General features: G+C 43.4%; 1 protein-coding gene across 2 annotated transcripts in view; it reads left to right on the top strand.

Annotated features, from left to right (window-relative positions):
- hivep1 (HIVEP zinc finger 1) overlaps window positions 1-25,847 on the top strand; it is a 91,081-nt gene that overhangs the window by 62,968 nt on the left and 2,266 nt on the right. For both annotated transcript variants that reach the window (XM_020500172.2, XM_031788812.1), the window contains 5 exons: window positions 11,811-17,623; window positions 17,814-17,941; window positions 18,059-18,234; window positions 23,114-23,212; window positions 25,297-25,841. In XM_020500172.2, the coding sequence (XP_020355761.1) occupies window positions 11,811-17,623; window positions 17,814-17,941; window positions 18,059-18,234; window positions 23,114-23,212; window positions 25,297-25,841 (6,761 nt within the window). The remainder of the gene's footprint in view (window positions 1-11,810; window positions 17,624-17,813; window positions 17,942-18,058; window positions 18,235-23,113; window positions 23,213-25,296; window positions 25,842-25,847) is intronic.

The raw sequence follows: 25,847 nt of genomic DNA, 5'->3' as shown, positions 1-25,847 counted from the left end.
GGCCGCTGGCCAAACTGTGCAATCGGAGGAGAAGGGCCTTGGTCAAGGAGGTGACCAAGAACCCGATGGTCACTCTGACAGAGTTCCAGAGTTCCTCTGTGAAAATGGTAGAACCTTCCAGAAGGACAACCATCTCTACAGCACTCCATCAATCAGGCCACTCGGAACCACTCCTCAGTAAAAGGCACATGACAGACCGCTTGGCACCTAAAAGACTCTCAGACCATTAGAAACAAGATTCTCTGGTCTGATGAAACCAAGGTTGAATTCTTTGGCCTGAATGCCAAAGGTCACATCTGGAGGGAACCTGGCACCATCCCTACAGTGAAGCATGGTGGCAGCATCATGCTGTGGCAATGTTTTTCAGTGGCAGGGACAGGGAGACTAGTCATGGTCGAGGGAAAGATGAAGGGAGCAAAGTAAAGAGAGGTCCTTGATGAAAACCTGCTCCAGAACCTCACGCTGTGGCAAAGGTTCACCTTCCAACAAGACAACAACCCTAAACTCACAGCCAGGAAATGCAGGAGTGGCTTCGGGGCAAGTCTCTGAATGTCCTTGAGTGGCCCAGCCAGAGCCCGGACTTGAACCCGATCAAACATCTCTGGAGAGACCGGAAAAATAGCTGTGCAGCAACGTTGCCCATCCAACCTGACAGAGCTTGAGAGGATCTGTGAGAAGAATGGAAGAAACTTCCCAAATACAGCTGTGCAAAGCTTCTAGCGTCATACCCAAGAAGACTCGAGTGTAATCACTGCCAAAGGTGCTTCAACAAAGTACTCAGTAAAGGGTCTGAATACTGATGTAATATTTACGTTTATTTTTAATACATTTTTCCAAAATGTCTATACCTGTTTTTGCCATGTCATTATAGGGTGTTGTGTGTAGATTTGAGGAAAATCATCTATTTACTCTATTTTAGAACGTAATGTAACAAAATGTGGAAAAAGTTAAGGGGTCTGAATACTTTCCGAATGCACTGCATGTCTACGGTTGGTTCAAATAAAATGTTATGTCACATACACATGGTTAGCAGATGTTAATGCAAGTGTAGCGAAATGCTTGTGCTTCTAGTTCCGACAATGCAGTAGTAACCAACGAGAAATCTAACCTAACAATTCCACAACAACTACCTTACACTTGTGTGTATAAAGGGATGAAGCATATGTACATAAAAATATATGAATGAGTGATGGTACAGAACGGCATAGGCAAGATTCAGTAGATGGTATCGAGTACAGTATATACATATGAGATGAGTATTGTAGGGTATGTAAACATAAGTGGCATTATTTACAATGGATAGTGATATACATTTGTACATCAATTTTTCCATTATTAAAGTGGCTGGAGTTGAGTCAGTATGTTGGCAGCAGATACTCAATGTTAGTGGTGGCTGTTTAACAGTCCGATGGCCTTGAGATAGAAGCTGTTTTTCAGTCTCTCGGTCCCTGCTTTGATGCACCTGTACTGACCTCGCCTTCTGGATGATAGCAGGGTGAACAGGCAGTGGCTCGGGTGGTTGTTGTCCTTGATGATCTTTATGTCCTTCCTGTGACATCGGGTGGTGTAGGTGTCCTGGAGGGCAGGTAGTTTGCCCCCGGTGATGCGTTATGCAGACCTCACTACCCTCTGGAGAGCCTTACTGTTGTGGGCGGAGCAGTTGCCGTACAAGGCAGTGATACAGCCCGACAGGATGCTCTCGATTGTGCATCTGTAAAAGTTTGTAAGTGCTTTTGGTGACGAGCCACATTTCTTCAGCCTCCTGAGGTTGAAGAGGCGCTGCTGTGCCTTCTTCACCACGCTGTCTTTGTGGGTGGACCAATTCAGTTTGTCCGTCATGTGTACACTGAGGAACTTAAAACTTACTACCTCTCCACTACTGTCCCCTCGATGTGGATATTGGGGTGCTCCCTCTGCTGTTTCCTGAAGTCCACGATCATCTCCTTTGTTTTGTTGACGTTGAGTGTGAGGTTATTTTCCTGACACCACACTCCGAGGGCCCTCACCTCCTCCCTGTAGGCCGTCTCTTCGTTGTTGGTAATCAAGCCTACCACTGTAGTGTCATCTGCAAACTTGATGATTGAGTTGGAGGCATTCATGGCCACTCAGTCGTGGGTGAACAGGGAGTACAGGAGAGGGCTCAGAACACACCCTTGTGGGGCCCCAGTGTTGAGGATCAACGGGGTGGAGATGTTACCTACCCTCACCACCTGGGGGCGGTCCGTCAGGAAGTCCAGTACCCAGTTGCACAGGGCGGGGTCGAGACCCAGGGTCTCGAGCTTGATGACGAGCTTGGAGGGCACTATGGTGTTAAATAACGAGCTGTAGTCGATGAACAGCATTCTCACATAGGTATTCCTCTTGTCCAGATGGGTTAGGGCAGTGTGCAGTGTGGTTGAGATTGCATCGTCTGTGGACCTATTTGGGCGGTAAGCAAATTGGAGTGGGTCTAGGGTGTCAGGTAGGGGGGAGGTGATCTGGTCCTTGACTAGTCTCTCAAAGCACTTCATGATGACAGAAGTGAGTGCTATGGGGCGATAGTCATTTAGCTCAGTTACCTTAGCTTTCTTGGGAACAGGAACAATAGTGGCCCTCTTGAAGCATGTGGTAACAGCAGACTGGGATAAGGATTGATTGAATATGTCCGTAAACACACCAGGCAGCTGGTCTGCGCATGCTCTGAGGACGCGGCTGGGGATGCCGTCTGGGCCTGCAGCCTTGCGAGTGTTAACACGTTTAAATGTTTTACTCATGTCGGCTGCAGTGAAGGAGAGTCCACAGGTTTTGGTAGTGGGCCGTGTCAGTGGCACTGTATTGTCCTCAAAGTGAGCAAAGAAGTTGTTTAGTCTGTCTGGGAGCAAGCTCCTGGTCCGCGACACGACTGGTTTTCTTTTTGTAATCCGTGATTGACTGTAGACCCTGCCACATACCTCTTGTGTCTGAGCCGTTGAATTGCGACTCTACTTTGTCTCTATACTAGAGGTCGACCGATTAATCGGAATGGCAGATTAATTAGGGCCGATTTCAAGTTTTCATAACAATCGGAAATCGGTATTTTTGGACACCGATATGGCCGTTTTTTTTATTTTTTATTTTTTTTACACCTTTTAATCTTTATTTAACTAGGCAAGTCAGTTAAGTACACATTCTTATTTTCAATGACGGCCTAGGAACGGTGGGTTAACTGCCCCTTTCAGGGGCAGAACGACAGATTTTCACCTTGTCAGCTCGGGGATTCAATCTTGCAACCTTAGTTAACTACTCCAACACTAACTACCTGCCTCTCATTACACTCCACGAGGAGACTGCCTGTTATGCGAATGCATTAAGCCAAGGTAAGTTGCTAGCTAGCGTTAAACTTATCTTTAAAAAAAATCTATCAATCATAATCACTAGTTAAACTAGTAATATCATCAACCATGTGTAGTTATCTAGCGTGTCCTGCGTTGCACATAATCGATGCGGTGCGTATCGTTGCTCCAATGTGTACCTAACCATGAACATCAATGCCTTTCTTAAAATCAATACACAGAAGTATATATTTTTAAACCTGCATATTTAGCTAAAAGAAATCCAGGTTAGCAGGCAATATTAACCAGGTGAAATTATGTCACTTCTCTTGCGTTCATTGCACGCAGAGTCAGTATACTGTATACATAGTACCTCGACTACCTCGTACCCCTGCACATTGACTCGGTACTGGTACCCCTTGTATATATCCTTGTTGTTATTTTATTGTGGTACTATTTTTCCTTCAGTTTATTCAGCAATTTTGTAGTTTTTTAGTCTGCATTGTTTGTTAAGGGCTCGTAAGTAAGCATTTCACTGGAAGGTCTGCACCGGTTGTATTCGGCGCCTGTGACCAAAAAGAAAAGTGATTTAATTTGAAATGGAGTTAGTCTTGAGTTAACCTGCCTCGTAGCAGGTTAGTTCTGAAGAATTCCTTGCCATTTGTATGATACTCCTCTGGTCAGAGTTTATCATGGAGAAAGGATGCATCCCAATTGACACCCTATTCCCTATGTAGTGCACTACTTTTTGAGTAGTGCATTATACAGGGCAGTAGTTTTCAAACTGTGTTTTCCTAATATTGCTACTTTTTTTGAACACTCAATTATAAATGTAACCTGTGGAATGAATGTGATTATTTGATTTGGGAGCACCAGTCCCACTAGAAAGAATATCACTCAGATAATACATTGAATGGCACAAATGGTTACATCTGTATAGATTATTTGTAGTATGTACCAGGTGAGGTGGTGGTCATCACCACTAAATAAGTTCAAAGGGACATTTGGGGAATTTTAGGTGTGGAATTTTTATCCCATCAGTGTGCCACGGTTGGGAACCACTGATATAGAGAATAGGGTACTATTTGGGACCTAGATATAAATATTTACTCATGCCTTGAACGCTGTTAAGGCTATGTTCCTTAGCTAGGAAGATTAGTGTTAGTATGCCAAAGAGATTACTACATCAGGAAGGTTCCGGTATTTCCTCTATCCCATTAGATCCCCCCCTCTGCTCTCTGAGCAGGCCCTACATAGTATCCATCCTAAATGGCACCCTTTTCCCTTTATAGTGCAGTACTTTCAACCAGGGCCCAAAAGTAATGCGCTAAATAGGGAATAGGGTTCCCTTTGAGACACAGCCTCAGTCTCCTTTTGAATGAGGTTGGGTGGGGTTATGTGTTGAAGCGAGAGGATTCGGAACTAACAATGTATTGATCGTCTAAATCCCCTCTCCAAATACACCACCGGTGATGTCACCAGGCCTGTAAATCACAGGTTAATCCCCATGGAAAGGCACTATCAATAGGTGCTACTAGGACACCATTTCAATGGCTTCTCATTTTCCTTGTCTTTCAGTCATTTTTCTCCCTTGCGTTCTAACTCATGGCCATTCCCTGCAATGTACTATGTAATCCAGAATAGTAATCGAAGATAAAACATGGCTGGTGAAAAACTGCATTTCATTGCAAGTGCAAATAATTGATTTATACCTATTAATTGATAAGACCACCAAGCATAACTTAGTGTCTTTTTTAGAAAGTATTCACACCCCTTGACTTATTCCACATGTTGTGTTACAGCCTGAATTTAGCATGTATTACCTTGAGATTTTGTGTCACTGTCCTACACACAATACCCCACAATGTCAAAATAGAACGTTTTTTTCTCAATGTTTACAACGTAATAAAAATGAAAAGCTGAAATTTCTTTTGCTATGGCAAGGCTAAATACATTTCAGGAGTAAACATTTGCATAACAAGTCACATAATAAGTTGCATCACATACAATTATCGGTAAGGTCCCTCAGTCGAGCAGATTTAACCACGACCAGGGAGATTTTCCAATGCCTCGCAAAGAAGGGCACATAGGAAAGGGGGATGTAGAAAGGAGAAGGGGGATACCTAGTCAGTTGTACAACTGAATGCATTCAACTGAAATGTGTCTTCCGCATTTAACCCAACGCTCTGAATCAGAGGGGTGCGGGGGGGCTGCCTTAATCGACATTCACGTCTTCGGTGCCCGGGGATCAGTGAGTTAACTTCCTTGCTCAGGGGCAGAAGGACAGATTTTACTTTTTATTTTACCTTTATTTAACTAGGCAAGTCAGTTTAAGAACAAATTCTTAATTACAATGACGGCCTACTCCGGCCAAACCCGGACGACGCTGGGCCAATTGTGAGCCGCCCTATGGGACTCCCAATCTCGGCCGGATGTGATACAGCCTGGATACGAACCAGGTACTATAGTGATGTGTCTTGCACTGAGATGCAGTGTCTTAGACCGCTGCACCACTCAGGAGCCCAGTGAAGTTAGCATTGTGAAGTTATTAATTACACTTTGGATGGTGTATCAATACACCCAGTCACTACAGAGATACAGGTGTCCTTCCTAACTTAGTTGCCGGAGAGGAAGGAAACCACCCACGGATTTGACCATGAGGCCAATGGTGACCTTAAGTGTTTAATGGCTATGATAGGAGTCAACTGAGGATGGATCAATATTTTAATTATTCCACAATACTAACCTAATTGACAGAGTGAAAAGGAAGCCTGTATATAATAAACATTTTCCAAAACATGCATCCTGTTTGCAACAAGGCACTAAAGTAGCACTGCAAAACAATTGGCAAAGCAATTAACTTTTTGTGCCGAGTACAGTGTTATGTTTGGGTCAAATTCAATACAGCACATTACTGAGTACCACTCCCCATAGTTTCAAGCATAGTGGTGGCTGTATCATGTTATGAGTATGCTTTTATCGTTAAGGAATGGTTTTCAGGATAAAAAAAATAAATGGAATGGAGTTAGGCAAAATCATAGAGGAAAACCTTGTTCGGTCTACTTTCCATCAGACACTGGGTGAAGTATCCACCTTTCAGCAGGACAATAACCTAAAACACAAGGCCAAATCTACACTGGAGTTGCTTACCAAGAACACAGTGAATGTTCATGAGTAGCCGAGTTACAGTTCTGACTTAAATTTACTTGAAAATCTATTGCAAGACCTGAAAATGGTTGTCTAGCAATGATCAACAACCAATTTGGCAGATCTTGAATAATTGTGAAAAGAATAATGGGCAAATGTTGCTCAATCCAGGTGTGGAAAGCTCTTAGAAACATACCCAGAAAGACTCACTGCTGTAATCGCTGCCAAAGATGATTATACAAAGTATTGACTCAGGGGTGTGAAAACTTATTTAAATCAGATATTTCTGTATTTAATTTTCAATACATTTCTAAAAACATTTTTTCACTTTTCCTTCTGGGGTATTGTGTGTAGATGGGTGAGAAGAAAATATATTTAATCAATTTTGAATTCAGGCAGGAACACAGCAAAATGTGGAATACTTTCTGAAGGCACTGTAGGACCAATATCTATCTATGTCAGGGACTAATAGGAATCCTGACATAATTTTATGGGTAATGTGAGGGGAAAAATGTAAAAGCCAGGAAATCATGACAGGCCTATAGGCCCTGGTCAAAAGTAACATAATATATAGGAAATAGGGTGCAATTTGGGATGCACACAGGGTACAGCTAACCTTATGTAATGGGTCACTAAAACCACACTATTTACCCTTTTGATGCATATGATCACATATTTGTGATCATTGTTGAGTGGTCCCTGCAGCGTACCATTGCAAATACAGTTGACGTTAGACGTTTACATACACTTAGGTTGGAGTCATTAAAACTTGTTTTTCAACCACTCCACAAATTTCTTGTTAACAAACTATAGTTTTGACAAGTCGGTTAGGACATCTACTTTGTGCATGACGCAAGTAATTTTTCTAACAATTGTTTACAGACAGATTTTTAATTCACTGTATCACAATTCCAGTGGGTCAGAAGTTTACATACACTAAGTTGACTGTACCTTTATACAGCTTGGTAAATTCCAGAAAATTATGTCATGGCTTTAGAAGCTTCTGATAGGCTAATTGACATCATTTGAGTCAATTGGAGGTGTACCTGTGGATGCATTTCAAGTCCTACCTTCAAACTCAGTGCCTCTTTGATTGACATCATGGGAAAATCAAAAGAAATCAGATAAGACCTCAGAAAATAAATGGTAGACCTCCACAAGTCTGGTTCATCCTTGGGAGCAATTTCCAAACACTTGAAGGTACCACGTTCATCTGTACAAACAATATCACGCAAGTATAAACACCATGGGACCACGCAGCCGTCATACCGCTCAGGAAGGAGACGCGTTCTGTCTCCTAGAAATGAACGTACTTTGGTGCGAAAAGTGCAAATCAATCCCAGAACATCAGCAAAGGACCTTGTGAAGATGCTAGAGGAAACCGGTACAAAAAGTATCTATATCCACAGTAAAACGAGTCCTATATCGACATAACCCGAAAGGCCTCTCAGCAAGGAAGAAACCACTGCTCCAAAACCGCCATAAAAAAAGAGAGACTATGGTTTGCAACGGCACATTGGAAGAAAGATCGTACTATTTGGAGAAATGTCCTCTGGTCTGATGAAACAAAAATATAACTGTTTGGCCAGAATGACCATTGTTATGTTTGGAGGACAAAGGGGGAGGCTTGCAAGCCGAAGAACAACATCCCAACCGTGAAGCTTGGGGGAGGCAGCATCATGTTGTGAGGGTGCTTTGATGCAGGAGGGACTGGTGCACTTCACAAAATAGATGGCATCGTGAGGATGGAAAACTACGTGGATATATTGAAGCAACATCTCAAGACATCAGTTAAAACTAGGTTACAAATGGTTCCTCCAAATGGACATTGACCCCAGCATTCTTCCAAAATTGTGGCAAAATAGCTTAAGGACAACAAAGTCAAGGTATTGGAGTGGCCATCACAAAGCCCTGACCTCAATCCCATAGAAAATTTGTTGGCAGAACTGAAAGTGTGTGTGAGCAAAGAGGCCTTCAAACCTGACTCAGTACACCAGCTCTGTCAGGAGGAATGGGCCAAAATTCACTCAACCCAACTTATTGTGGGAAGCTTGTGGAAGGCTACCCGAAACGTTTGACCCACGTTAAACAATTTAAAGGCAATGCTACCAAATACTAAGTGAGTGTATGTAAACTTGTGACCCACTAATGCCATGGTCATTGCACACAATATAGCTGATTACACACATTTAATCACCATTTAATCTGACCATCCGAACAAACTACCTCACTTTGTTGATCACATGACCCTGTTCTCACTCTCCTCCGTTCTGACCAGGCTAAAACTTATCCAAGCCATAATACTTATTGCATTTGATGACGCGAAATATCTTCATCGCTTGGTGACGAGGCAGGCGTCTTTAGGCTAAATGCCCAGTGGTGATAATACGTTGACAGGATGATCAAATGTAGGCACCGCTGTAGCCTAGTTTTTCCTGGGTAGAATAAATTACATACTTTTTTTAAATGAACAAAAAGTATATATGATGCCAGCGTTTCCCTTAGCCATGGCCTGCATATGTAATATATGCTCATACCCCGCTATCACTTTGGTTTGTTCAACACTATTGTATCAAACACACCGGATTTAACACCTCAAGTTTCCCACCTGTCACGTGTTTGCCCTCTCTGGCCTCTAGCTCACCAGGCTGCTCGTTATGGTGCACACCTGTCACCGTCGTTACGCGCACCTGCACGTCATCAGACTTACTTGGACTCCACTTCCCTGATTACCTTCCCTATATATGTCACTCCCTTTGGTTCCTTCCCCAGCCGTCATTGTTTCTGTTTCAGTTTTATGTCTGTGCGTTGTTCGTGTTTCTGGTTTTGTATTATGTTGCATTTATTTATAACACTCACTCCCTGAACTTGCTTCCCGACCCTCAGTGCACATCGTTACACCGTCTCACATGCGCAGACCCTCAGACAGGCTAATACCACAGCCTCTTTCATATATTAATTTAATATAGATCATAATTATTATTATTTAATTATAAATATTACTATAGATATTTGCTGCTACTGCTATAAGCAGAAAGGATAAGAGATTGTGTGGTTAAAAATAGTTTTATAAAGCCTAATATGAAGCAGAAAATGTGATCTTGATGCAATGAGGGGTGCAGAGAATAGTGGCAAAATGCAACAATCAAATTCTAGAACAGCAGCATAGAATTCTGGTACTGTGTGCAAAAATAACTTGCACTATAAGGCGTTATTAATACTTAGAACTTAAGCGTCAAAAGGTTATTTCACTATGTTTAAATGTTTCAACTTCATATTCATCATCTCCAGCACCACCCCAACATCAACATATGTGAAAATGGAACGTTTCTACAGTATGTTTTATAGTAAAAAAGATAGACAATAAGTGATTCCAATGACACAATCAACCAATTAGTAAGTATTAGGCAATGCCTACTCATAGTTGGTTAAAATCGCACAATGCACACGATGATGTCATTGGAAGCACTTGTCGTTTTTCCCACAAAACATAGACGTGCCATTTTTCCATATGTTGATGTTAGAGTGGTGCTGGAGATGATGAATATGAAGTTGAAAAATAGTGACATTTTAATGAACATCTCTTTCAAGGCCAGGTTTAGGAGTTATGGGGACAGCTGTAACGGCGTTCTTCGTTTGTAGAAAGAGAGTCGGACCGAAATGCAGTGTGGTGGTTACTCATGATCTTTAATGAAAATAAAGTGACGATACATGAAATAACTAATAAATACAAAAACAACAAACGGAACGTGAAACTTATACAGCCTATCTGGTGAACACTACACAGAGACAGGAACAATCACCCACGAAATACAAAGCGAAACTCAGGCTACCTAAATACGGTTCCCCATCAGAGACAACAAGAATCACCTGACTCTGATCGAGAACCGCCTCAGGCAGCCCAAACCTAACTAGACACACCCCTAATCATAGCAATCCCAATCCTATAAAACCCCAATACGAAACACAACACGTAAACCCATGTCACACCCTGGCCTGACCAAAATATATAACGAAAACACAAAACACTATGACCAAGGCGTGACAACAGCCCTCTATTGGTCTATCTGGTTTAAACAGTAAACGCTGTATTTGGTTGGGTAACTGACTGCACACCCACAGGATAAAAGCTGCAATTGCACTTAATTGTGTGGTAACGTAGTAATGAAATACACCTGTTGTTTCCCATTACTGTATTTGGTGTTATGTAATTATCTGGCACAATAATAATTAGAGCTGGTTCTCTCCAGGATTAAGTGCAATCAGGGATTGAATTCGTTACTCGACATGTTTCCATATACTACACATATACCATATACTACACATATAATACACATGCACTACCTATTTAATGTATGCATATGCAATGTATATACAATAACATTGCATTAGGGTACACATTTATAGGGAAGAGGTTTGGTTTATAGGTTTGCTTTTTATTCATCTATCCTCAACATCATTATGAAATGGAAAATGTTAAGGGATGGTTTGAAAAGAAGTGGGAATGAGGAAGAGAGCGAGGGAGAGAGTGGGTTTTATTCATACTGTAATGATGCGTGGGCCTCAGTGGCTTCAGACGCACAGCTCGTGCTGCGGAGGAGAACTTCCAGAGCCCAAAATAAGAAGCCTCATCCATGAGAACGAAATATGTCAGAGACAAAAGGCAGTGAGCGGTAAAGGTTGGCTGGTGTTGGTGTTGAGGATGGAGGTTTTACAGAACAAACGACAGACATAGACAAGTGATTTGCTGCTACCGTTAAAAATCTTGATGCACAGGTAGAGTACAGCCTTTTATCTTTGGTAGAAAGACCGATGGTTAATGCAACTGGTGATGCGTTTTATTTGGTAAAATACCCTAATTGATTATCATGCTCTGAATATTTTGTGCAAGATAAAAAATAAACCAGGAATATGCCTGCGTACAGAATTGTTTGGATGAAATTGACAGAAAAATTTCTGAAGAATTTGTTTCATTGAGGAGTATTGCATAACAAACTTCACTTCCAATTAATCAACAAACCAGAGGCTTGGTAGCACAGTTTGCAGGGTGGTTTCTTCTAACACAGGCCAAACCATATTTTTTATCTGGTTGGTGAATTCTTGGTGAATCATATCTATTCTTCTCAGTGAAGATCCTCATAGCATATCAGATCATTTTTATTTTGCATAAACTGCAGCTCAGGCTGTAGAGCATGGCGCTTGCAACTCCAAAGGGTCATGCGTTTGATTCCCGCTGGGACCACCCATACGTAAAATGAATGCACGCATGACTCTAAGTCGCTTTGGATAAAAATGTCTGCTAGCATGTTGTTATTGTATATCATATAATATTATTTCAATATGCATGCCAATTTCTCTTTGTTTGCTTTACAGGGATCAATGAGGGTGGTCGAAGAAGTGCAGATAACATAAAGGCACTGAAGAGGAAAAAGGTTGTGGCAGAAAACCAGCTGAAGAAAATACCCAAATCTCCCGTAAAGAAGTCCTTGCAGTCCAAGACCTCCGTGGCAACACTCCAAGCTGCCTCGTCCAAGGAAGCCGCACCCTCTTGCTCCTACCCCAACAGCCCTTCTCAAAACCCTGCCAGCTCACCAAGCCAGAACCGAGATACGGAGTATGTCCAGCCTAATGCTGAATCCTCTGAGGGAGTGACATCCTCCATTGACAATGATAGGCTAAAGCAGAGGGATACGTCCTTCTCAAAGGCACAGTCTCTCGATCCCATCAGTGGTAAAGAGGAATCTGTCTCTGGTGTTGGGGAGTCTCAGCAGCTCAAGGACAGTAAGAGTGGCGAAACAAGCTGTGAAGGTGACTCTCCTTACCATGCTAGCGCTCCCCTTGAAGTCTTGCTCAGGGCTATGGAATCAGACTTCAGCTCCTTGTCAGAAAAGAAAAAATCCTTTCCAGTCACAGCCGTTGAAAAACCTGTCCGAACTCTTTCTGCTCAGTCTAATAGTGAAGTAAATGCTATGCCAGCTATACATTTTGGACTCCAAACTCAGCCTGCGCATATGCAGAATGACTTTGTAAATAAACAAGAGACCTACACAATGCACTCCTCTACCCAGGCTGTTCCCTTGCAGACTTTGCAGCTTGCTACACAGCATTTCAGCAACTGTGGGGAAAAGCCTGGCTTGCAGATGAGCTTCAGTACTGGCTCCTCCGATACCCTAACTCATTCACCTGTTCCCTCAGGCTCCAATTCCTTGCCTCGGAGCCAGCCGCCGGTGGTGCACACATGCCAGTCCCTATCGGCTAGTGTCCCTAGCACCATTCAAGTCCCTGTTACACCTGGTTACAACCCAGCCCAGATGGCCACGGTTGTGAACTTTGGGCTTGAACAGATGTGTAGCATCTCAGCAAAGGACCAGAAGCCTAAGAAGCAGGGGAAGTATGTGTGTGAATACTGCAGTCGGGCATGTGCAAAGCCCAGTGTGTTACTCAAGCACATCAGGTCTCACACAGGAGAGCGTCCCTACCCATGTGTTACTTGTGGCTTCTCATTCAAAACTAAGAGCAATTTGTACAAGCATAAGAAATCCCATGCTCACGCAATAAAACTGGGGCTTGTGGCGCGTTCTGACTCTGGAAGTGGGTCCCTCTCCGTGGAGTCTGACAAAGCACTTGGAACACATTCAGATGTAGAGGAAAGTGGGGACAGCGATGAGGAAAGTAGCACAGCAGACCTAGACCCTGACTCATCACAAAGCAGTGTTGCAGCCTTCTCTGAGAGCAGTTTGCTGAGTGCAGGCACAACACAAGGCACTCATGGGGATGCAGGGGACCCATCAGCTGTTTTCCCTCTGAGTCAGAGGGGCTATGAGTCCAAAGGTACAGCTAGCCTACCAAAAGTGGTCGTCTATCCTGTCAATGTTTCCCCTCAGCGGGCGGACAGTCCAAGAGTCACAGACTCCAGCCCTGAGCAGGCTACTGCCCAGCGGCAAAAGGACTTCCAAACAGCACATCTGAGATCCAGCATCACCGTCCTGTCGTCCTTGAAAGAGGTGGATTGCACAAGCCCCTTACAGGATGCAGGAAGTGAGGATGAGGATCAGCAGTGCAGGACTCCACCAGGAGGCGGACATGGTCAGCTTCAGAGGCAGCAAGCCACAGACTTTTCTCAGCAGCAGCAGGGCAAGTGTCTGCTTAGTCCCCGCAGTTTAGGCAGCACAGACTCTGGTTACTTCTCACGTTCTGAAAGTGCAGACCAGGCCATGAGTCCCCCGAGTCCCTTTGTCAAAATAACCCCACCAACAGACATGGATGTCACCAAAAATGTACTTCCTAATCTCCCTGCAGTGGTTGCCACTGCCATGCATGTGGCTTCTGTGGAGAAGCCACGTGTTGTGCAAGGACAAATGCGTCCTCCGTTAGAAACAAAAGCACTCTCTCTCGAGGAACGAATCTCAAAGTTAATATCGGACAATGAGGCAGTGGTTGACGACAAACAACTGGACAGTGTCAAACCAAGAAGGACTTCTCTTTCTAGGAGAGGTAGCATAGACTCCCCCAAGTCGTATATATTTAAAGACTCTTTTCAATTTGACCTTAAACCAATGGCGAGAAGGTCGAGTTCCAGCTCAGACATACCCAAGTCCCCCTTCACCCCCACAGAAAAATCTAAGCCAGTATTTCTTCTATCTGTACCCAATCAGTATACACCAATGGACTGTTTACCAATAACAAGAAGTAATTCTATGCCCACAACTCCAGGGCACTCGGGTCTCCCACCTAACATTGTCCAGCAACCCCACCCACTACGGATCTGTCAGTCTTTTGATGACAAAATGAGTTCCTTAAACGATGATGTGTTTTCATCTGCCCCCTCTACCCCAAATCCAGCAATACATTCTCGTACTCTTGTACGACAAGTAGCAGTGGAGGATTTCTCCACAAGTGAGGGCCTTACCTCAGTCCGTTCCATGGACGAAGGTTACCATGGGTCTAGCATCTCCACTGAGTTAATGCAAAGAAGCAGGTCTTTTGAGCATGCACAAGACCGAAACCGAAAGCCTCTGCAGAGCAAAGGCACAATGTATGAATGTGAGACCTGTCGCAATAGGTACCGAAAACTAGAAAACTTTGAAAATCACAAGAAATTCTATTGTTCAGAGCTCCATGGTCCGAAAAACAAGCCAGTATCTGTCAGAGAGACTGAGCAGGATGTTTTTCAACATGTCATGCAGCAGCCGTTAGTCCCCAGAACAGTTATTTCAGGAATAATGGACCAACAGCAATCATTTAGAAAAAGAAGGAAAATGAAGAGTGTTGGTGACGATGATGACCAATCACCAACTGACACCAATCCCCCATGCTCTGTCAGTTTTGATTCTTGCCAACTATCAACAGCCAGTTCAGGTCGGCCATTTTCTCAGCACTCTATCATGGTTGATCTACAGCCTAAAAGCAACCCACCGCAAATAACTCAAAATCAGCTAGTAGCAAGAGGTACAGATGCATCAGAATCAAGACTGTCACCGATCAGAGAAACCCAGGTTAACATCTCTGGTAAAGAGAGAGGCGACCTACAGAGGCAAGGCAGCGGTACATCAGTTATCAGACACACCAACTCTTTAAGCAAGCCCAATTCCTTTGAGACCTCTGAATCTATTGACAGGGCCTCTCCTGTTGATTTCATGTACAAAGATGGCCATAGCACAGGAAAAACTAAGACCGATGCTACTGCCAATCTTTCATTAGAGAGCTACCATGAAAAGATGTCCATTCCTAAATGTGCCGACCAGGGGAAACAAGGGATGGAAAACCGTGTCGACAGCACTTTAGCAGCAGTGGCTGAGAGCTGTGCTGCTGTCCAGCAGTCTCGTCTGGTTCGCCAAAATAACATTCCTGAAATCCTGGTCACAGAGGAACCCGATCGGGAGCATGACGGTCAGAGCACTGAGCAAGGGGAAAAGGTTGCAGATACATTCAACTGGCCCCAGAGGAGCGAGAGCCTGTCCAAACTACCGACAGAAAAGCTTCCACCCAAGAAAAAGAGAATTCGTCTGGCTCAGATGGAACACTCCTCTGGAGAATCAAGCTTCGAGTCCTCACTGTCTCGTAGCCTCAGCAGAGACAGTAGCCTCTCAAGATGCTCCAGTATCTCAGCCTCCTTCGACCGGGATGAGCCATCCAGGTCAGAAAGCCCCTCCAGAGGAGAATTTGTGAACAAAATATCTGAGCATCAAGGGCTACCAATAGCCTTCAACACCCTGGGGGTCCCTGGCATGATAAGACGTGCTGCCTCAGAACAGATCAGTTGCACTCAACCCTCAGTGGAGATCTTGTGCGACTATCGCAGCAAGTCCTTTGACTTTGGCAGTGTCTCCCCCAGCAGGTCTCTGCCACCCAACAGGTCAATGTCACCAATGGAACTGCCAACGAGTGCTCAAGCCTTCCCGTCTGTACAGGTACCTCTCATTGAAAGGCGAAGGGGGCCCTTGGTACGCCAGATGTCTTTAAAGATTGGGCCAGAGAGTCAGCAACATGTCGGGAGGCATGCCATACCTCTCCAGAGGCTCCCCACTGTATTCTCTACATCTCAGCAGAGGCCTCAACAGACTACCAACAAGCCTCCCCTTGCCCAACCCTTTATTGTGCATTGTGGAGAAACTCTCCCTCAGAAGAATGAAAGAATGGTGCAAAGCATTAACTTGGGCAGCCAAGGTCAACTGCCTCAAATTCATGGCCTTCCACACCCTTGGCACCTAACGTCGAGGGTTCAGACATGCCAAAATATACAGCAATCTGTGGTTCATGTTGTGGTCGGCCAAGAAGATGCCCAGAACAACTCTGCTGACTCTCAAGACAAAAGTTTTGTGCCCAAATATCAACTGCAGTGTCCTGCTCTGAGACCAAGCCAAACATACTCTCTCTCTACCACACAGGGTACTCAGACAACTTTGCCAGTCTTAACAATACCTATTGCCAATCAGATGCAAAGTATTTTGAAGTCTTCAGATGTTCTCCACAATGTCTGTGTGGCACAACCGTGTTTTCAGATTGTAAGCAATAAGACACAATCAATAGTCTTGCCTGTAAGCCTACACAATGACCCACCTTCTCAAAACCTACCAGGTGCTCTCCAATTGCCACAGATACTGATAACTCATGAGCAGATGCACCCTTCCCTCTCTGTGACCAGTAACCTGTATGTTGTAGATACTGACACAAAGACTGTACCAGAAATTAACAAGGACAGGACTCCAGCATCTACTAGCCTTCAAGTAAAACACGGTTTAGTTTCCAATACCCAGAACCATATTGGAGAAATTCAAAGAGCTCCCTCCCTGGGGTCCTTACACTGCACACAGAAAATGGCAGCTGTGACCCTTTGCCCACAACAAGAGCCCATTGCCTCAAGCAAGAGAATGCTCTCCCCTGCCAACAGCTTGGATATCGCCATGGAAAAACATCAGAAGCGAGCAAAGGATGAACATGGTGCTGCATGCCTCACTGATGGCAGGTCAGTCAACTACCTGAACTCCAAGATGGCGGAGGTAACTAGGCAACGGAAGCTGATGCTAGTCCGGCAGGTGTGCACCACTGAACCAGTGGACAGTCCCATTGAAACTGAGGCCCCTCCACTGCAACACGAGAAGCCAGTAGGTGAAAAAGACGCCCATACTCCTAAGAACTGCAAGACTATAACACCTGAAAGCACCGGAAAGGATGAACCATCTTCTGTAGTTCCCCAGGAACAACCACGCTCTGCATTAAACACCGCTCCAGGGAGTCATGTCTCCTCCTCTGTGCCAGCTAACGCCTCCCTGAAGCCTCAAGACAAGAGCGAGGAAGAGAGATGGTCTCCCGCCAAGTCTCCCATTAGGCCCTCGACTTTCCATGGACAGGTGAAATTGGCCTCATCTGTATCTGTCGTCAACACACGAGACAGCCATCGCCTGTCTTTCCCCAGCCTGAAAACTGCCACCACCTTTACTTGGTGTTACCTGATGAAGAGGAGGCCTCTGCATGTTCCCCAGACGGACCAGAAGGTCTCGGCCTACTCCACCTGGGCGGTGAGCCCCAACAACCCCAACCCACTGGGCCTGCCCACCAAAGTGGTGATGTCTCTCTTTGACTCCAAGCAGAACTCGAAAAAAATACACTACACAGAGGCCATAACGACAAGTATGAAATCCGACATCTTGGCCTATTCAAGCAAGCTAAAAGACGTCATGCCTAAGGTAAGAACCAAACGTTAATTGCATTTTTCAAATTTATTTGTAGAATTATCTGTGTTTAATTTTCCATAATTGAATCCCTTAATCCATTTAAATATATCCATCATTTCATGATAGAAATTTGTGAAGGGCATGTCACATTATCTTTTCTGTCTTGTACTTAGTTAATTTCTCAAATCAACTTACTCCCTAGGTCCTAAAGCCTCAGAAAACTGAGAATAACAGCAAAGTGCAACCTGAGAGTCAGGTGAGCAGCGAGTCAGACAAGGATTCTTCCTCATCCAAAATAGAGCCACGGAGGGTCAAAATATTTGATGGAGGGTAGGTGTCTTAACCGTAATATAAATATTTTCATTGTGGATTCAGTTATTGGATTAAGGATTCAGTCATGTTGTGTGTATGCACTTATTGTTTTTCACCTTCTTGTGAACCCTGCAGATTCAAATCTAACGAGGACTATGTCTATGTGCGTGGGCGTGGTCGTGGTAAATACATCTGTGAGGAGTGTGGGATCCGCTGCAAGAAGCCCAGCATGCTGCGTAAACACATCCGCACCCACTCTGACGTACGGCCCTACCACTGCACCCACTGCAACTTCTCCTTCAAGACTAAAGGTCAGAGCTTACCGCAGCAGTAGCTGTGGTTTTGTTTCTAATAAATGAATCAATAGCTGTTATATCTGTAAACTGCTTATAAACCCTTTATAAATACAAGTTATATTATAACGTAATGTATATATTACATTATAAACTGGGAGGTTTGTGCCTGGAATTCTGATTGGCTGAAAGCCATGGTATATCAGATCGTATACCACGGGTCATTGGTAACCAGTTTATAAACTGAGCAAAAACAGAAACGTGCTCACTGTCAATTGCGTTTATTTTCAGCAAACTTAAAATGTGTAAATATTTGTAGGAATATAACAACATTCAATAACTGAGACATAAACTGAACAAGTTCCACAGACATGTGACTAACAGAAATGGAATAATGTGTCATTGAACAAAGAGGGGGGGTCAAAATCAAAAGTAACTGTCCGTATCTGGTGTGGTCACAAGCTGCATTAAGTACTGCAGTGCATATCCTCTTAATTGGACTGCAAGTTCTTGCCAGTTCTTGCAGTGAGATGTTACCCCACTCTTCCACCAAGGCACCTGCAAGTTCCTGGACATTTCTGGGGTAATGGCCCTAGCCCTCAACCTCCGATCCAACAGGTCCCAGACATGCTCAATGGGTTTGAGATCCGGGCTCTTCGCTGGCAGAACACTGATATTCCTGTCTTGCAGGAAATCACGCACAGAACAAGCAGTATGGCTGGTGGTATTGTCATGCTGGAGGGTCATGTCAGGATGAGCCTGCAAGAAGGGTACCACATGAGGGAGGAGGGATGCCTTCCCTGTAACGCAGCATTGTAACACAGCATTGAGATTGCCTGCAATGACAACAAGCTCAGTCCGCTGATGCTGTAACATACGCCCCAGACAATGACGGACCCTCAACCTCTAAATCGATCCCGCTCCAGAATACAGGCCTCGGTGTAACGCTTCCTTCAACGATAAACATAAATCCGACCATCACCCCTGGTGAGACAAAACCGCTACTCGTCAGTGAAGAGCACTTTAAGCCAGTACTGTCTGGTCCAGCGACGGTGGGTTTGTACCCATAGGCGACGTTGTTGCCGGTGATGTCTGGTGAGGACCTGCCTTACAACAGGCCTACAAGCCCTCAGTCCAGCCTCTCTCAGCCTATTGCGGACAGTCTGAGCACTGATGGAGCGATTGTGTGTTCCTGGTATAACTCGGGCAGTTATTGTTGCCATTCTGTACCTGTCCTGCAGGTGTGATGTTAGGATGTACCGATCCTGTGTAGGTGTTGTTACACGTGGTCTGCCACTGCGAGGACGATCAGCTGTCCGTCCTGTCTCCCTGTAGCACTGTCTTAGGCGTCTCACAGTACGGACATTGCAATTTATTGCCCTGGCCACATCTGCAGTTCTCATGCCTCCTTGCAGCATGTCTAAGGCACATTCACGCAGATGAGCAGGGACACTGGGCATCTTTCTTTTGGTGTTTTTCAGAGTCCGTAGAAAGGCCTCTTTAGTGTCCTAAGTTTTCATAACTGTGACCTTAATTGCTTACCGTCTGTAAGCTGTTAGTGTCTTAACGACCGTTCCACATGTGCATGTTCATTCATTGTTTATGGTTCATTGAACAAACATCAGAAACAATGTTTAAACCCTTTACAATGAAGATCTGTGAAGTTATTTGGATTTTTATGAATTAATAGCAGTAAGGCAGTAAGGCTCCTCGGGGGTTTGTGATATATGGCCAATGCACCACGGCTAAGGGCTGTGTCCAGGCACGCCGATTTGGCTCGTGCTTAAAAACAGCCCTTAGCCGTGGTATATTGGCCATATACCACACCCCCACAGGCCTTATTGCTTAATTATACCAGTAGCATGGTTTGGTTTATAATAAATTAATCAACGTGTTATTGCTGTTTATTAATTATCTATAAACATTTAATAAATTATAATCCTAACAATTAATAATAATAATAACTGTAAACTCATCTTTTCTTTTTTTAACTTTTTTTTTACAATTTGTTATTATTTATAAACAATTTATAATGTGTAACATTATGTAAAGTGTTACCATTATTTGTAACTCAAGATGTTACATTTTTATTTGATCATCAAAAAAAAATCTGAACCCACTTACACCTGCTATACATAAAAGGGTTTTATCTTAATATGTAAGGTACACCTTATATACCTTTGGTTTACAATAAATTAACCAATGGGTTACAGGTGTTTATTACAGATTTATAAATCAGTAATATCTTAAAACGAATGATTATAAGGTACGTATAATATATATCTTAGTGTTAACATTATTTGTAACTCAAGATAGCTATTTGCTTATCTACAGGTCTGGGATCAATTCAAATTGAAGGCAGTCAGTAATTTAATATTCAAAAATTGAAAAACTTTTCCAATAAATATTTTATACTCCTCAGTTTATTGAGAAGTCACTGATGCTGTTTTTCATTTTGTATTTTTGTATTAAAAGTGACACTACCAGTCAAACATTTTCAGACACCTACTCATTCAAGGGTTTTTCTTTATTTTTACTATTTTCTACATTGTAGAATAATAGTGAAGACATCAAAACTATGAAATGACACTTATGGAATCATGTAGTAACTAAAAAGTGTTAAACAAATCAAAATATATTTTATATTTGAGATTCTTCAAATATCCACCCTTTGCCTTGATGACAGATTTGCTCACTCTTGGCATTCTCTCAACCAGATTCATGAGGTAATCACCTGGAATTCATTTCAATTAACAGGTGTGCCTTGTTAATTTGTGGAATTTCTTTCCTTCTTAATGCGTTTGAGCCAATCAGTTGTGTTGTGACAAGGTAGGGGGGTATACGGAAGATAGCCCAATTTGGTAGAAGACCAAGTCCATATTATGGCAAGAACAGCTCAAATAAGCAAAGAGAAATGACAGTCCATCATTACTTTAAGACATGAAGGTCAGTCAATCCAGGAACATTTCAAGAACTTTGAAGTTTCTTCAAGTGCCGTCTCAAAAACCATCAAGCGCTATGATGAAACTGGCTCTCATGAGGACCGCCACAGGAATGGAAGACCCAGAGTTACCTCTGCTGCAGAGGATAAGTTCGTTAGAGTTAACTGCACCTCAGATTGCATCCCAAATAAATGCTTCACAGAGTTCAAGTAACAGACACATGTCAACATCAACTGTTCAGAGGAGACTGTGTGAATCAGACCTTCATGGTCGAATTACTGCAAAGAAACCGCTACTAAAGGACACCAAAAAGAAGACGAGAATTGCTTGTGCCAAGAAAAACGAGCATTGGACCGGTGTCCTTTGGTCTGGAGTCCAAATTGGCGATTTTTGGTTCCAACTGCCATGTATTTGTGGGGCGCGGTGTGGGTGAGCAGATGTGTGTATTTCCCACCATAAAGCCTGGAGGAGGAGGTGTTATGGTGTGGGGGTGCTTTGCTGTTGACACTGTCTGTGATTTATTTAGAATTCAAGGCACAGTTAACCAGCATGGATACCACAGCATTCTGCAGTGATATGCCATCCCATCTGGTTTGGGCTTATTTGTTTTTCAACAGGACAATGACCCAACACAACTCCAGTCTGTGTAAGGGCTATTTTTTACCAAGAAGGAGAGTGGTGGAGTGCTGCATCAGATGACCTTGCCTCCACAATCACCCAAACTCAACCAAATTGAGATGGTTTGGGATGTGTCGGACCGCAGAGTGAAGGAAAAGCAGCCAACAAGTGCTCAGCATATGTGGGAACTCCAAGACTGTTGGAAAAGCATTCCAGGTGAATCTGGTTGAGAGAATGCCAAGAGAGCATTCTGTCATCAAGGCAAAGGGTGGCTATTTGAAGAAACTATTATTAAAATTATTTTGATTTGTTTAACACATTTTTGGTTACTACATGATTCCATATTTGTTATTTTATGGTTTTGATGACTTCACTATTATTCTACAATGTAGAAAATAGTACAAATAAAGAAAACACGTTGAATGAGTAGTACTTCTAAATCTTTGGACCCGTAGTGTACTTCCTGAATTGACTGCCTTCAATCTGGCCCTGTAGATAAGCAAATAGCTATCTTGAGTTACAAATAATGCCTAGCAGTAGCTGCTGGCTGTGACAGGCTTTGGTGTCATAAGGGATGTGCACAGAAAACAGTCATATTGTCATATTTCTTTGGGCAAGAAAACAAGAATTGTGAGGCCAATAACGTAATGTTCAATCAAATGACAGGATAAAAAATCTTAAATGACATGTGTGGGCAGACATGAATTGCCTGCCAGATATTGCACTTAATTCCTTTGTTTCTACTTTTTAAGGCCCTTTTTACTTTCAATAGCACATAACTGAGTTTCGCTCTAATCTTTTTCCTGTTAGAAGCCTTGATGGTTTTGAAGACTTTGTCTCTCTCTCTGTCTTCTAAAAGAGGCAGGATGATTCACCATTCTCGAACCTGTCTACCCACGCGGCACTGCAGAACAGTACTCGGTGTCAGAGCATCATCCCACGTTCCTTTAAAAACATTTATTTATCAATTACTCACCCATTACATGCAGCCTGCCTAGAGATAGTGGCACAATCTCAAATGGCACCCTATTCCCTATGTAGTGCACCAGTTTTGACCAGACCCTATCGGCCGTAGTTAAAAGTGGTGCACTATGTAGGGAATAGGCTGTCATTTGGGGCACAGTCAGTGCTCTCAGACTTACGTAAGCTCCTCCTGTGGTGTGTAAGCTTGTCCCACCTTAACGAACTCGTGGCCTTCTTTCTCAAAAAAAGAAATGATGTGGTTATGATGTGATGTTTGGTTTTTATTTCAGAATGGTCCTCCACTTGTAAAGAGCATCTTTATATTGCTGCTATGCATTGATGTTTCCATTTAAAACTTAAATCTCTTCTTACAGGGAATCTGACCAAGCATATGAAGTCCAAGGCTCACAGTAAGAAGTGCATGGAGATGGGGGTGTCTGCAGGCCTCGAGGACCATGATACAGAAGACTCAGGTACTTCACATTTCAGAATCGACCCGCTGTCGTAGGGCCCCTATGTGCTGGCTATTTTAAAAATGAATTCACTACAGATCTATAATACACACAGGCAATGATGGGCAAAAATGTTAAAATATATTTACAAAATAACATAAATATTAATGTATCCAAATAAACTACATCGTACTTTAATTCAAATACATGTATTTTGCATTTTAAAATACAGAAATACATTTGCAATTAGGCGGCCCGAACATCAACAACATTCGCTGTAACGGTTACAGAACTGTTTTACTTGCTATGACTGTGATATGTTGTTGTTCATCTACCTTAGTTGAATGGACTGACTATAAGTCACTCTGGATAAGAGTGTCTGCTAAATGACCAAAATGTACATGTGAAAATGAACATACAAAAATGAACTGCAAAGCACACTGGGTATTATTATTGGCCTTGTTTTGGGGCAGAGCTCATTAGAATAATACTCAGAATGCTTTGAAATTGTACATGTTTACATATACATTTATATTTCGTTCATTTAGCAGACACTCTTATCACGCCATAGTGTCATTGTAACGGCGTTCTTCGTTTGTTGAAGGAGAGGACCGAAATGCAGCGTGGTGGTTACTCATGATCTTTAATGAAGGAAAAAGTGACGATACATGAAATAACTAATAAATACAAAAAACAACAAACGGAACGTGAAACCTATCTGGTGAAACTACACAGAGACAGGAACAATCACCCACAAAAGACAAAGCGAACTCAGGCTACCTAAATACGGTTCCCAATCAGAGGCAACGAGAAGCACCTGACTCTGATCGAGAACTGCCTCAGGCAGCCAAGCCTAACTAGACACACCCCTAAACATAGCAATCCCAAATCCTATAAAACCCCAATACGAAACACAACACGTAAACCCATGTCACACCCTGGCCTGACCAAAATATATAACGAAAACACAAAACACTAAGACCAAGGCGTGACAGTCATCAGACTTCAAACAATGCAGGGTGAAAGGGGGTCACAATATGGTGAACCGCTATAAAAAATAGTGTAGAAAAGTATTTTGTATTTAGAAAATACAAATTACAGCTCCCAAATGATCTTGTTACAAAATAAATTGGAGTGTAGTTCAGCCCATTGTAATATAAATGACAAAATACTAAATAGTAATTTAAATATATATTTCAAATACATTTAACAGAAATTCTACCCATCTCTGCACACAGGTGTACTGACATATGTGATAGGATAGCTGTTATAAAGTCAGTTCATCACAGGTTTGAAAGAGAGCATAAGCCAACAGGAATTAATGTATTCCTCTTAGTTCAAAGGGATATTACAGATTTGTAGTAATATTTGTGTTTTCTTCACTTTCAGTATCAGAACTCTTAATCCACCATAGCTAAACTGGGGTGCACTAGCATTCAGATTTAAGCCTGTGTTTATAACACAAATGTGAATTTGATTTGGAAGGTTTACACCAATCTCATATGGATTCTAACAACAGAATCACCCTCTCCTTTAGTTCCCCAAAATGACTTCACACAGCTATGAAATGCCGATTCCCTGTCTGCGTAGTGTAGCCATGCCAATCAATAGCCATGATGCCACTGCTAGGTTTCTAATTAGACATTCTAAATGTAGCTTCTTTATCAGTTAACTGGGAGTACACGTGGGCGGCGTGCACAGGCAGTGTTTAGAAGGGAAATTGCTGTGTCTAATTTTAGAAAGAGAGGGAGAGAGGCAGAGGCTAAAAGGCTTTCTATGGTCCCAGGCCGATAGGATATTTGTTTTTCTCCTTCTGCCTCCTTCAATGCTAGGTTGCATCCCAAATGGCACCCTATTCCCTATATAGTGCTCTACTTTTGACCAGGGACTTATACCCTTTTGGATGCACTCATTGTGCACTCATTGTGTACTCAATCTTAATGCTATTCATTGCCAAGTTTTCTTACTTTAGGAGTGGGATATAGAAGCAGTGCCAGATATAGGATTTCCAAGGCCCCCATATGACTGTGTCAATGTTGGTTAATAGTTGAACATATTGACACTGCTTTCTCGTATACTAAGTGCCCTCTATCTCTCTACCCCAGGAGACCGTAGCCAGGTTGGCAGTACAGACCGCCCAGATTCAGAAGGAGAGGACTCGGAGGGCGCTGACGATGACAACGATGATGACAACGAAGAAGAGGAAGAGGACAGCCAGGCTGAGTCGGGCCTGTCCACCAACCCCTCGGTCTCGGCCAGCCCCCAGCACATACCCTCCTCCCTCCAGGCTGAGCTCCCTCCCAGCTCCCTCCTGGCTCAGATGTCCATCCACCACCATCACCCAGCTCCCCTGTCCCTCCCCCAGCTCCCCACATCCGACTCCCACACCCACCACACCCACGACGCCTCAGACACAGAGTCCGTGCCCATGCTGAGCCCCGTCTCCCTGGTCAAGCAGATGTCAATCTCCGGTGGGTGCTCAAGCCCTGGCCCCCTACCCTACTCCCCACCCCCCCACACCTCCGACACTGAGTCGGTGCACATGATGAGCCCTGTCTCGCCGTGCAGGCAGATGTCCATCGACTACCCCGATGTTGACGTGCCCCCTAGTCCCCCCGTACCAGGCAAGGGCTGCTCCAAGCTCGGCCAGGTGAGA

This window comes from Oncorhynchus kisutch, linkage group LG14, assembly GCF_002021735.2.
Source record: "Oncorhynchus kisutch isolate 150728-3 linkage group LG14, Okis_V2, whole genome shotgun sequence".
Lineage (NCBI taxonomy): Eukaryota > Metazoa > Chordata > Actinopteri > Salmoniformes > Salmonidae > Oncorhynchus > Oncorhynchus kisutch.
The sequence above is the reverse complement of the archived record's forward strand: the minus strand, read 5'-3'. Positions and strand labels throughout refer to the sequence as shown.